This window comes from Schistocerca cancellata, chromosome 6 (genome assembly GCF_023864275.1).
Source record: "Schistocerca cancellata isolate TAMUIC-IGC-003103 chromosome 6, iqSchCanc2.1, whole genome shotgun sequence".
NCBI lineage: Eukaryota > Metazoa > Arthropoda > Insecta > Orthoptera > Acrididae > Schistocerca > Schistocerca cancellata.
Window position 1 is genome coordinate 580,536,712 of NC_064631.1, and position 14,019 is coordinate 580,550,730.

The 14,019-nt window shown below is 40.7% G+C and overlaps 2 protein-coding genes across 3 annotated transcripts in view; one reads left to right on the forward strand and one right to left on the reverse strand.

The window, feature by feature from the left end:
• Positions 1–9,970, forward strand: part of LOC126191526 (protein tamozhennic) — a 67,794-nt gene extending 57,824 nt beyond the window's left edge. For both annotated transcript variants that reach the window (XM_049932425.1, XM_049932426.1), the window contains one exon: positions 6,986–9,970. In XM_049932425.1, the coding sequence (XP_049788382.1) occupies positions 6,986–9,001 (2,016 nt within the window). In that variant the 3' untranslated portion in view covers positions 9,002–9,970. The remainder of the gene's footprint in view (positions 1–6,985) is intronic.
• A 973-nt stretch (positions 9,971–10,943) lies between these two features.
• On the reverse strand, positions 10,944–12,013 carry LOC126088441 (piggyBac transposable element-derived protein 4-like). Its single transcript, XM_049906584.1, has 2 exons — positions 11,119–12,013; positions 10,944–11,032 (listed from the first exon to the last, which is right to left on the reverse strand). The coding sequence occupies exons 1-2, from the start codon at positions 12,011–12,013 to the stop codon at positions 10,944–10,946; spliced, it is 984 nt and encodes a 327-aa protein (XP_049762541.1).
• Between the last annotated feature and the right edge of the window lie 2,006 nt (positions 12,014–14,019).

Genomic DNA, 14,019 nt, shown 5'->3' on the forward strand with positions numbered 1-14,019 from the left:
CCTCTGTTGGCTGGCCGAATGGACCTATGATGTGTACTTCAGCCATCTCAGGTGGGTTGGTTGGCTCTGGTAACTTCTGAAGCTGATGACTCAAAAGTACACATGCTGTGCACATGGCACCAAATTTCTCATATACTGGACCGCATCCAGTTTCCATGTCCACCACCAGTAACATTCAGCCAATCTGTGATCTGTTCTGCATCCTCTGCATCCAGGTAGCATGTGGTCATGTACTTATTCCTTTGAACTCTTTTTCTCACAGTACAGCAGGCACTATGATATGTGGCCCAAGCCTCATTACTAGGCTGGCCAGATGTCCCGATTTTGCTGAAACAGTCCCACATTTTACATAAATATCTCTGTGCCCTGAGAAAATCATTCTGACTCATAATTGTCCCAGTTTCTAATTGAGAAACAAAATGCCTGCCAGAATATTTCTCATTTAATTAAGTATTTGTGAAAACTAGTTTCCTTTAAGTAGAACATTATAGAAATGTGTCTTTTTCACACTGTATATGCCTACTGCATTTCGTTTACCTAGTCTTATGCCTAAAGAAGGAGTAAGAGATATGTTGAAAAGAAAAGCAGGTATTAGCCCCCCTTGCCTCTAACTTGCCGACCTTCCCCTTAATGGCTCTCAAGAAAAGTAAACTGAAACCAAAGGAGGCCTTGTCTCTTTATGCAACTAAAGCTATGTGGAAGTTAACTTCGTGAAGAATGTGAGCAGCATGTGTTAGCAGCGGCTATTGAATAATGTGAGCAGCATGTGTTAGCAGCGGCTATTGAATAATGTTTGACATGTATACAAGCTTGCCCTGACTACCTGCATTCAAATAAAATCTTAAATTTTACTATGAAATGCATAATTTGTATCTAATTACTGACGAGTAATATCACATACTGTATTTTACGGACTATAAGACACTACGGACTATAAAATGCATCTTAATTTTCAAGCAATTTTTTTAAAAACAACATATTTTTATTGCAAGATTGCAAAGCCATACTAAAAAAATTCTTAGATTACAAAACCAAATTTACCTTTAAAATCCCCGAAAATCGTCATCTTCGAGTTTTGGCCATTTTGCGTTTAGTCCTCTGTTTGCACATTAGACTTCCTCATTGTTTTCAGTTTTTCTTTACATGTCTGCCAATTGTGAATGGTTGTTTCTGTTGGTGAAGGGCCCAATTGTTGCTCAGCTGCTCTGTTTCCACGTTCTTCTGCATATGCTATTAGTTTCAATTTATAGCCCACTTATATGAATACCCTTTTTTTTTGCCATTACGAAACTAGCTACTAACATAAATATTGAAATATTGTACTGTTATCGATAACACAAATCACCTTCAATTCAAGTTCACTGGCACCACAGACTACCATGATGCACCATAAGCTAGACAGTGTTCTGGTTTTGTGATGGCGGGACAGAAGGGAGACAGTGTTAGCAAGCTTGTGAATCCCCGCAACTCATGTTCGTCACATAGGTGCACTGCTGCTACCATTTGAATCCAGTGTTGCCAGATACAGGTAGGTTTCCTGTGCAATCGAATATATGGCCATTTTTAAGACTATCAGGAACAATCAAATGCTGGACATTTTTATATTAATTTCAAGTATAAGACGCACCTGAATTTTGGAGACAAATTTTCAAAGAAGGTAAACAAATTGAACCTAGTAAGTGGTTAAACATTGCAGAAAACATGTCCACATTATTACAGTAAAAACATACATATCAATCTCTATTATTTGTGAAGAAAAGTATTTTATTTTCATGTAATGTAACTACATTTTCCTTTCGAATTCACGAAATGAAGATACATTCTTGCTATGGGTTTTTCTGCTGCTGCATCATCACCGGCCTACTATCAATTTCAAAATATCACTATAACTAAGAAGGAAGGAAAGCATAAGTGTAGTAATGAAGTTGAGTATAAACACAAGTGTTTCTCTTTGAAATCTGGTCAGCCTACTCTCTACCCTGCTGAACAACCCATTGTGGATAGCAAACTGTGGCTGCGTTTTGGCTAACTAGCAGTCAGCATCAGTGTATTTTGCCATTCTGCAAGGCTGCAACCACGTGCTCATATTTCACCAATCTTCTTGCTCTGACTGACTGCATTTCCATGCCTACTTTCCAGTTTGTGAATCACTTCAAAGACTAATTCACTTACTTTCATCTCTCACCATGTCAGCCTACTTCAAGTATCTTTTAAACCCAACAACCACTTTAACACTGTGTGGTCCGTTAATGCTTTAAATCTTACAGATAACACCCGACATTCAGCCACCCACCAGAACTTTACACCCTTCTTTAACAATTGTATCAGTGGTCTTGCAATAACCACAAATCCCATCACAAATTATCTATAGCAATAAGCTAATCATAATAATGACTGCAGCTCTTTAGTCGTGTGTTGCAAACGATGCACTACATGTATCAGTCTCAGGTTGTTTTTTACACCATCCTAACTAAGCACGTGTCTTAGGTACACTATGTGATCAAAAGGGTCCGGACACCTGGCTGAAAATGACTTACAAGTTCGTAGCACCCTCCCTCCAGTGGTAATGATGGAAATCAATATGGTGTTGGCCCACCCTTAGCCTTGATGACAGCTTCCACTCTCAGGCATACGTTCAGTCAGGTGGTGGAATGTTTCTATGGGAGTGACAGTACATTCTTCACGGAGTGCTGCACTGAGGAGAGGTATCGATGTCGGTCGGTGAGGCCTGGCACGGAGTCGGCGTTCCAAAACATCCCAAAGGTATTCTATAGGATTAAGGTCAGGACTCGGTGCAGGCCAGTCCACTACAGGGATGTTATTGTCGTGTAACCACTCTGCCACTGGCCGTACATTATGAGCAGGTTCTCGATTGTGTTGAAAGATGCAATTGCCATCACCGAATTGCTCTTCAATATTGGGAACCGAGAAGGTGCTTAAAACATTAATGTAGGCCTGTGCTGTGATAGTGCCACGTGAAACAACAAGGGGTGCAAGCCCCCCTCCATGAAAAACATGACTACACCATAACACTACTGCCTCTGAATTTTACTGTTGCCATTACACACGCTGGAAGATGTCGTTCACTGGGCATTTGCCATACCCACATCCTGCCATTGGATCACCACATTGTGTACCGTGATTCGTTACTCCACGAAACGTTTTTCCACTCTTCAATTGTCCAATGTTTACTCTCATTACACCAAGCGAGGCATAGTGGGGCATTTACTGGCAAGATGTGTGGCTTATGAGCAGCTGCTTGATGATGAAATCGAGTTTTCTCCCCTCCCACCTTACTGTCATAGTACTTGCAGTGGATATCCTGATGTAGTTTGGAATTCCTGTGTGATGGTCTGGGGAGGTGTTTAGCTATTACCCATTACGACCCTCTTCAACTGTCGGCGGTCTCTGTCAGTCAACAGACAAGGTCGGCCTGTACACTTTTGTGCTGTAAGTGTCCCTTCACATTTCCACTTCAGTATCACTTCGGGAACAGTGGACCTAGGGATTTTTAGAGTAGATTTGCCCCCATTCGGAATCCTGCCATGTCCAGAAAACTTTTCACTGCTTTAGTCTGCTGATTCAGTCTACTTTTGAGATACTGCACTCAGCTGCTCTCAAATGAAGCTGTTTCCAATAGCACTACACGAGCCCTTCCTTAAGCTGTACTGAGCAAGGTGTCAAAGTGGTTAACACACTGGACTCGCATTTGGGAAGACAAGGGTTCAAACCCACGTTTGGCCATCCTGATTTAGGTTTTGTATGAGTTTCTTAAATCATTTCACATAAATGCTGGGATGGTTCATGTGAAAGGAAACAGCCGACTTCCTCCACCACCATTCCCTAATCTGATGGGACCAATGACCTTGCTGTTTGGTCCCCTCCCCCAAATCAACCTACCTTAAGCTGCTCAAATGCATGCACATTTTTCAAGTCTTCAGCATACATCATGTATACTTTGCTTCGCCTATTAAGAGTAATTAGGCCACCTGTGATGGGCATTCATCAGTTCAGAGGCCCAGCTTCATGGCTAATTCTAGGTCACCTTTGAATGTCAACACATCTTCCATTGTATTGCATGAAAAAGTGGTAATCAGACTGATAGTAGCTGATTTTAGTTAAGGTGCAGTTACATTGGATGAAGCTCCCTCATTTCAGCTAATTCCTTGTGTATCTGCATGTTGCTTGCCTTTTAGAACCTCTGTTCGATCTACCAAAGCTTTCGAAATGCCTCTTCTGAGGAAACACACTGTGAATCTTGGCTCTGCACTGCACAACCTTTTCCCACCAAAATTAAAAATAACACAGTAACAGAGAACAAACAAAGATAATGATAACAGAGACACATTGCAGTAATGACACGTTGATTTTAGTCTTTTCATCTAATGTTCTTAACTCTTCACACTGCTTGGCAAACTAACGATAGTGTCAGATGCTGACTGTGCACATGGTGCACTGTAGCCCAACAGATTGCACTGTGTGCATCTTGCTGGCTGCATACCAGCATAATATTCCCTATCATTTCTTCAGAATTGAGAAAGATTGGCAGGTTCTTCAATCATCATAAACTCCATCTTTAAATTTCTGTAGCAATTGGTTCTCCTAACCATATGCTTGCACGAGACCAGGAAAATGGTAGAATAAACGGTAAGTCCACTCACATTCTGCTTCATCAAAGCTGCTAGCCAGAGCTGGTGATCACATTCACAATCCACCCTTCCATAGCAGCCGATAACTTCTGACACCACTTGTGGAGGTCGTGATGTACTAACCTAGTGCCACATGAAGCTGGCTGTTTGATGGTTCAGAACATATTGCAGCTGGCACTTCCCAGGCCGTGGTTGCAGCGGATTGGTGGCAGGAGTCGGAAACAGTGCTGGTTGAATTAGTCCTTTGTTCCTTAACAGTTACAGCGGTGGAGATGGATCCGGGAAGGTGGCCAATGCCTCCATGTTGTAGGCGGTTCAGCTGCTGAAGCATGTCAGTTTCAACATAAACCCTTCAGACGGATGGTGCACTGCGTGTTCCTTCAGATGAAGGCAGCAGCTGGCAACATGCTCCTGTCAGCACAGTGGCACTGGTGCTGACTCAGGAGTGGTGCCATGCGGCACACGATTGACGAATGGCAAGTGGCCAGAAGCAGATGGCTTGACTGAGTTGCTCAGCACAGCATGTATCGGGCCAGGTGGAATTAAACTGCGACCTCCAGCATCGATAGTAACAGTGGAATGTGCCCACACTGAATGCTGGCAGACAGTGACGGCATATGCTCACCAGGACGATGTACGGAAACAACATTTGTTCGATTGCATGGTGATGACTGAGTGCCTAGGTGACCCAGACTTGAGCCCAAGGCCCACCAGAACGGTGTCCATCAGCAGGTGGTAGTCAACCAGCAGATGGCCCAACAGTGTGGAGATACAAAGTCAGCAGCATCCAGACTCAGCACCGGCAGCAGCCTGCAGCTGTTGACAGGAGTGACTGTGCCAGCCTTGCTGAATCATCTCAGATGGTAGGCAGGCATAGACCTCTCCTCTTTTGGTGATGATTGCATAATTCATGATGTGTCTCTGAATTCATAGTGCAAGTGCAAGCCGGGTCAGGTAGTGTGTCTGAAACAGCAGCAGTCCAGTACGCTAAATCATAACAGGTCTGAGGCACCGGGCCCAGGCAATCGTGATCTCATTTGCCCTAGTTTATCAGTCAGATCAGTGCCTCCAGAAATCCCTTCAGTGCTGTAATATGTAGCAATTCTTTGTTTCAGAGACGCTGGATGGCGCCTTCTGCTTTATCAGCTAGCTGAATACGTGTTCCTGCACCAGGATGCCTTATTACTGAGACGGCCTTTGTACCCCCCCCCCCCCCCTTCCCCTTATGACATTGTTTTGCTTAGTCTCTCACAAGAGCCATTATTACACCAGGTGGAACTGTGGTAGAACACTAAGGAGAGACCTGCAAGCAGAAGTGCCCATGGAAGGAAGGCAGAGTGCAGTTAGACTGGAGTGGTTTGCTCTTGTGATATGGATGAAGCTTAACCAAATTGCCAATCAGTACTTGTAAAGGAACATGACAAGACAGAGACCACGTGGAAATCCAAGAAAAAGGTAGCTGGATCATGGGATGCTGTAGTGAGGAAGGAAATCTACCAAAACAGAAACAGATGCAGACAAATTGTTCGAAAGCTGGAAGAACTTCCTGATGATGATGATGATGATAGTTCTTTAGAGGCAACAGTCATCTTTTATGTCCTCCTGTCTCGTATCAGTAAGTTTATTTTTTTCTTCAGCAACTGTATTTAGCACGTTACATTTTCCCATGATGTCTGCGGGCTCTCGTGACTTTAAATGTAGCATCTTGATCCTGTTTATACAATCCCAACCATACTGGAAGCTCAGAACATTTGTGACCCAGAGAGAAGAAGAGACATTATCAGAGCAATAGCGTTAAGTAAGAAAATGAGCTCTGGAGTTAAAGTGCTCGCACAACAGTATTTATGTTTTTATGTTTTACCACAGTATCAGTTCTGGAGGCTGCACAACAAGGAGATTTTTGTTTATTTTCTGAGAAAATGTGATGTGTCACACTGCATTAAGCCCCACTCCAGTATTTTAGCCATTTTTGTACAGAAGGATTTTTCACATGTTTCCTGTATTTTGTGTATCTCTTGATTCAAGATTTGAGGAGGTGTTTCTTCCACTCAGCACCTTTACAGCTTTTTACATTATTTGGTTCTCCCAGTAAAAGTGTAATTAATCCTAAAAGCTAGAAATTTGTGTGTCTATTATCCCTTATCCATTTCTTCCTGTTTCAATAGTTGCTGAGTAGATGTTTCCCTTCTTATAAAGTAACTGTTAAAGAATGTAGTGAATTTGTATATAAAGTACACTTTGTAGTATTCTCTTTGTCTTGGTGACTTGTTAATACTCACCAGGTGTTGTGTACGTTCCTGCAAGTTCCAGAGCTATATCTTCAGTATTGTTTACAGTTGCTGAAACACATTTGGGAAGAAGTGTCAAGCCGGTTTCATTGTACATGGCTGGATGTTCTGGAATACCGTGAGAATCATGCTGGTTCTCCAGAAAATGCTACCAGAGGTTTGATATATAGACTTCATCAGCGCCATTATCAAGAACAGCAGCAGGTGCAACAACAGCAACAGCAGCAAAAGCAGCAGCTGATTTCAGCTCCTTATCACCACCCACCTCCAGCATTTGACACATATGGCACTTCACCCCATTATCATTCTCCAGCAGCTGGTTGTGTATATGGACAAATTCAACACCATGTTCCACATTTAGGGTATAACTACTATTCACCCACTTACGCTTTGGGCAACACTCATGCTGCGTACACTCTACCATCACAATCGAGATATGCAGGTGTTACAAGTGTGCCACAATCAGTACCTTACCAGGTTGCAGTACCTGCTCCTGTGCACACTGCCTATCAGGTACCACCTGCTCCACATCCCGTATTAAAATCTCAAGATCTTTATCCTAACAGTAGCCACATACATCAATTTCCTGGTCCATTGGCAGTGAATCACATCCCACCTCAAGCAGTACAAAATGGCTATCCTGCGTCAGGACAGTTATTGGAAAACCCGACTGTGATGCAGAATTATGGTTATACTGTCCCTACAGGACAGTTAATAGAATTAGAAAATACGAATCCTGCACAGAGTACTAGTGTCAATCACCAGCAGTCATTTCCAGGACCAGATTCTTCCATATTGATACCAAGAGTAGTGAAGCAGCATAGTTCCCAAGCACAGCTGAAAAAGAATTGTGAACGACAAGTTGATAGTAGTGGCAGGTTTGTTGCACCTGTAAATTCTCAGGATCACTTGTCATATTTGGATGATATAGATAGCATTGAAGACCATCCTTCATTAAGCAAGGCAAAAGAAGATGGTAAAGGAACATTTGATGCTTGGAACTATGTTTTCAAAAGCCTCGAGAGCCAAGGTTACAGTAAAGATTTAGCAGATAGGCCAAATGTTCTCTCCCCAGAAAAACACAGTAAATCTAATCATAAGGAACCGAAGTCATCAAAGCAACAGGCTATCGAAATGTCAAGTCTTGAAAACACCTTAATGGAATTGAGGCTTGAAGAATATCATAAAAAGATATCTAGTCCACCAGAGAGAAGACCAATGAAAATAAATGAAGCTCTGCATAGGATGAAATTGGAATGTGATGGTGAGGGATCAAGAAATTCAAAGAAAACAGCAGTGAATGAAAATCTAGATGGCCGTGGTAGTGTGTATGACAACATGTCGTCACCCCCTAAGGAAGTAATGTACTCTGAAGTAAGTAGGTTGAATGTTGGTGGCAGTTCAGACGTTGCAAAAATGTCTAAGACGTTTCCCAAGGAATCAAAAAAGAATGTGAGTAAAAAAGGTATGAAAGAAGATAATGACATTTATGTGAAACCACATACTTCAAAAACATCTCTTGGAGCTGATGCAATTGAGAGTCCAAATGATTATTATTCTGGAGCTAGTGTTCCATCCAGAGAGAGACCAGTATCTGTTGTTACAGAAACAAGCAAATCAAATGTTCAAGTAAACAAGAGCTCAACAAAAACATTACCTAGAGAACCAAAGAAACATAGTAAAAAGAATGTGCAGTCTAGTGTGCAGTATTCGTCTGCAACTTTGGACCCAAGAAGGATTTCTGATCACACTAATCGTGTCAATCCCTCTGGTGATGTACCTAGGTCAAACGAGAAAGAACTGAAGCAGAAAGACTGTACAGAAGTAAGCAATTTCTCTGAACATGAGTCTGATAAGTGGGAATGTAGTACATGCACTTTTTTAAATAATCCCACACGTGAAGTTTGTGAGATGTGTGGTAAATCGAAAGTCAGAGGATCAGAAATCAAACCCCTTGCCAGTGGAGGCCGAGAATGTCCGCAGTGCACACTGGTGAATGAAAAAGGTGTAGATACGTGTATTGCATGTGACTGCAGTCTGAAAGACTCCCCAACATACATTTAGCAGTATTGTGACGAGACTGCAAGTAACAGTCCAGCTATCTGAAAATGTTAGACTGACCTGGTTCACAGGTCTGTATATTTATAAAATTTTATTGCTTGTTATTCACAATTTCTTCTTGTTTGATCACCCACCCCCTTTCCCCCTTTCTGTTTTCTACTTAATAATACTTTTATAATGAATTTGCATTAATGTTTTATATACACAAACCATTGAACATAATAGTGTTCCCTTTGACATATGTTCACAAACCTTTCTTCACGTGTTCAGTTTTCTGTAATAATTCTTTTTAATGGTTTTGTATTCTAAACACACAATGCTGTACTTCTGTGGGAAATTTTCTCAGATATATTTCTAGGAATGAAATTTCTTTATATATTTTCACAGTAAGAGAAAAATTTTATTTTCTGCATTTACATTGTATTTTTAATTGATTTATTTATTCAGTAAGCCTTTGTTAAGTATGCTAGTCTGGACTCTACATTTATGGTAAAGATATTTACTATTGTTGATAATTTGAACATCAGTTTCAGGCTACAGTTTCTTACATAATCTCACGACAGAAATATCTTATATAAAGCAGGTGTTGTACCAGGTGGAAATAACTGTTAGGGCATTGAGCATATTGTGTTAACAGCATGCAGCCACATGTGTTGCTTAAGAAAATGAAACTTTGTTATTACTTGAGAAATACCTCTTGTCTTAATTAAGTGAAGGGAAATGTTTTGTTCACCAAGAAATATAAGGAAATGTCATTGAAGAAACATTATGTACATTTTTTTTAGAAAAGTAGTTTCGTAAATGTTCTAACAGTGTTAATTATATCTGCAGAAATGTGTAAATCTGGCAGGATTGTAAGGTTCAGAATCATTTGTCAATTGGGACAGTTTTTTAAAAGAGTGAAAACATGTCAGTTCTTTTGAATTGGCCAGAAAAATGTGGTGTTTCAAGCACAACAAGGTACTATAACCAAGTTATCTCTTTGATGCACAGATTTTATGTTTAATTAATTTTTTAATAAAACATGCATTTTCTATGTCTGGTGGGGTTGCTAATAAAGGAAAACATGAATTAAAATTTTTTATTGTATTGATTTTGGTTTTAGATGGTGGTATATATAATATACCACCATGCCACTTAGGGCCGTACCTAAAGTTTTTGAGATATCTTGGTTTGTGCTTGTAACTCACCTTTAAATTCTACTCTAAGCAGTAATAATTAGTATAATTAATGTAAAATAATTTTATTTCTGGCAATTGGTCATTTACAATACAAAATCAAATTACAAACCTTACAAATAAAATATGTTTCTTATTCCTTTTTGTGAAAATCTTGAAAGCACCTTTTTGTTTTGCTAAGGCACAAAGGCACTTTGCATTCAGCGCACATCCAGAAAGTGCGCACTTGCTTCTTTTTTGTACTGCATTTCGCACAACGTCTGGCGGTAGTACGCTCTGGCTGGTGGGATGAATTGTCGAGACGCTGGCGTGAGGAAACATATGGCTTGTTTTTCTTTACGTGGACTTGACTCTCATGAAGTCTAGATGGCCTCAATGGTGTTTTCTGGGTTACTAAGCTTTGCAGGATACTCATCCTGAAGACTTTGGCAGTCATTTTTTCTCTATCGCCTAGTTCCTTCCAAATTATATAGCTGTTGACGATACTGACATCAAGCAGGTGAAAGAATATTCGGTGCCACCACTTTTTACTTCTCCGGCTTATTTCATATGATTTTTTCAGTTGGTCGAACTTGTCGACATTGTTCATGTGTGCATTGTAATCCATCACTGCTTGAGGACAAGGTAGCTCTATGCGTGAACCATCTCTTTCACGGCGAGTCACTGTAGTAACTTCAGGACTGTGAAAATTTGAAAGGAGATGAACAGCTCTCTTATCTTTCCACTTCAAGTAGAGGATGCCACAGTTGCTGACCCTCCAGTCAAATTCACCTCTGCTTAATTCTTTGTCTGTTTTTAATTTGGGTAAATGTTTCCTTGTTGGTTGAACTGTCCCACAGGCATATATGTTTCTCTGCTGTAAACCAGCCAACAAGTTATAGCTATTGAAATAGTTGTCGAAATAAAGATAATGGCCTTTATTTACGAGTTCAGAGGACAAACTCAGCACTACATGCTCCCCAAGGCCTGTTTGCACTGTGTCACCTACTTTTCCGGTGTAAATATCAAATTTCAAGTTGTAAGAGGTCTTGTCACACAGCATCCACACTTTGTAACCACGCTTTATGGGTTTATCTCTCATGTATTGTTTCATACTGTTGCGGCCTTTGAATTTGATCATTGACTCATCAATTGCTAGGTGTTTGCTGGGTTGGTAACACTTGGAAAAAGATTCAGATAGTATCTTGATCACTGGTCGCAGCTTGTACAGTTTGTCATAACCTGGGTGTCCTTTTTCTGGATGCAATGTGTTATCATTCAGATGAATGTTCCTCAGTAACCATCCAAACCGATTTACTGCCATCAGAGATGCAATATAACGATCATGAAGTTCTGGGGCACTAGACCAGTAGTCTCTGTATGCTGGCATACGCTTTATACCCATCAAAATGTTGATTCCCAGGAAAGTTCGTATTTCATTGTCAGTTGTTGGAGTGAAAGACTTGCCAGATTGCGTCGCATATAAATTTGTTTGGAAAACGATTAGCTCAACTAGCTCTTTTGGAAATATTTTTTCGAATATATCGATAGGTTCTGGATCATCAATGTCCCTAATAAAAGCACTTGGTCCTGATTCACTGTCGAACTGCATTCCTGAGGTAGCATTGAATTGTTGTCCCCAAGTTGGCGCTGTGTCAGCAGCGCGTTTTGGCGGAGTGGACTCACTTTCTTCCTCGCTCTCTGAAACTTCGCCTTCAGACGACACAATAGCCTCCGCAACAATGCTTGCTTCATAATCAGATTCGTCATCTGTGGTGTCAACAGTGGAATCCTCGTCTGATGGAATTTCACACAATAATCGTTCGATTTCTTCATCTCGTAAGCCTCTTCTTGACATTTTCATTTTCAAACAACAGCCTGAATCCAAGTAAAGAATACGTAAGCAAAACAAAATGGAGAAAGAGCTAAAATAAGTCACAACACAATTAAAAACTAAACTTTGTAGCGGAGGATTTCGAATTTTATACTAGGAAACGAAATGCAATAGAATACTGCTACATGCACGGTGGTACAAATAATATACCACCAAAATAAATTGTATATAAATAACGGAAGATTGTGCATATGAATGTATACATGGGTTCATACCGTAGCTGTGACGTCCAAGATATGGAAAAAACACAGGCGCAACAAGAAATTCGTTATAAACCACTATTCACACGCAAAAACCATGCACAACTCAGCACGCAGCTTTCACAGTTGTAATCTATGCAATTCTTGGCGGGAACTGATTCCTTATAGGCAGTGAGTGCCATCTGTCTGATAAGTAGAGAACTAGGTGAGCATATTAGAGTGGTGGTCGTGCAGTTAAACCACTGTGCAAAGAGCCAAGAAAATTTTCAAAAGGTGGTATACTATGTATACCACCGTGCTCCAAAGAGTTATTGTTAAAATAGCTGCATCTTCGTCCTACGTCTTTCAAAAGAATTTTGAGAGATGATGAAGCCTATTAATCCTCCCACCCCCACTCTTCATTATCTGCTGCAGTTATGTGATGTTGATTTGACAGGAAGCAATACAGTTAATGCTTTTACATTTTTACTGCTCAAGTAAAAGTTTTGTTTGTGGAATAAAAACAGTGTAATTTCCTGTATTCATTGCATGTTCGTGTTTTATGTTCCTTGTGTTTTGTTATCACATATATTTTAATAATTTGCATGGAAAAATGGCAGGTTCTACATGCTACATTATACAAGTAAAAGTTTATTTCAGCAGAAATATACAAGATAAACTTTATGATAAAGATCTATTTCTTTTCACTGTAAGACATTCAAGATGTGAACGATGAAAGAAGAAAACCTTGTAGCTGAATGCCTGAATGCCAAACGAAGATAATTTCTTCAGTCACAAACTGTTTGCTTAGGCAACTGGTACGGGGGAAAAAAAAAAAAAAAAAAAAAAAATCACAACAACCTTCGTATATGCCACTGGAATGCAACTGCTTCACAACTTTTATTTTTTCATGAATATAAATTAAAAACCAGAACATTATAGTAAACTATCCTCTACTGTAGCTGTAAAGATGCCCAAAATGAATATATAGATGTATTTTAAACATTAAATCAAACAATGGAAACACCAGGTAGGAATATAAACAAAGTGGAAAAAGACACATTACTACTTGCCACCGGCCGCGGTGGCCAAGCGGTTCTAGGCACTTCAGTCCGGAACCACTCAACTGCTACGGTCGCAGGTTTGAATCCTTCCTCGGGCATGGATGTGTGTGATGTCCTTAGGTTAGTTAGGTTTAAGTAGTGCTAAGTTCCAGGGGACTGATGACCTCAGATGTTAAGTCAATGCTCAGAGCCATTTGAACCATTTTTGAACTACTTGCCGTAAAGAACATGCGTTAAGTTGCAGACAGGCATAATTAAAAGGCACTTACATAACACTTTCAGCTGCAGCCTTCATCAGTAATAGAGAGACACACACACACCATTCATACACACAAGCAAGTACACCTCACTCACATGCCTGCCAACTCCAGCATCTCAGGCCGAAATGTGCAAGCAGCAATCTGGAGGGGGCAGGTATGGGGAAGGGTAAGGGATAGGAGTTTTCAGCTGGGCAGAGAGACGAACGCTGTCTGGTGGAGTGTGCAGGGACTAGAATGCCAACAGGTGCAGTGTCAGAAGGTTGTGGAGCAGGGAAGTGTGGGGATAAAAGGAGAGGAGCAGGGAAAGATGGGCAGATGCATTGGCAGAAAGCGGCAAATAAATAGGATGGGAAATGGGACTGGAGAGGAGGTTATAGTACAGAGGGGGTGGAAATTGTTGGATGGATGATGTGGGGACAGTAGTTATGTGCGTTGAGGCTGAGATAATTACGGGAGCAGAGAATGTG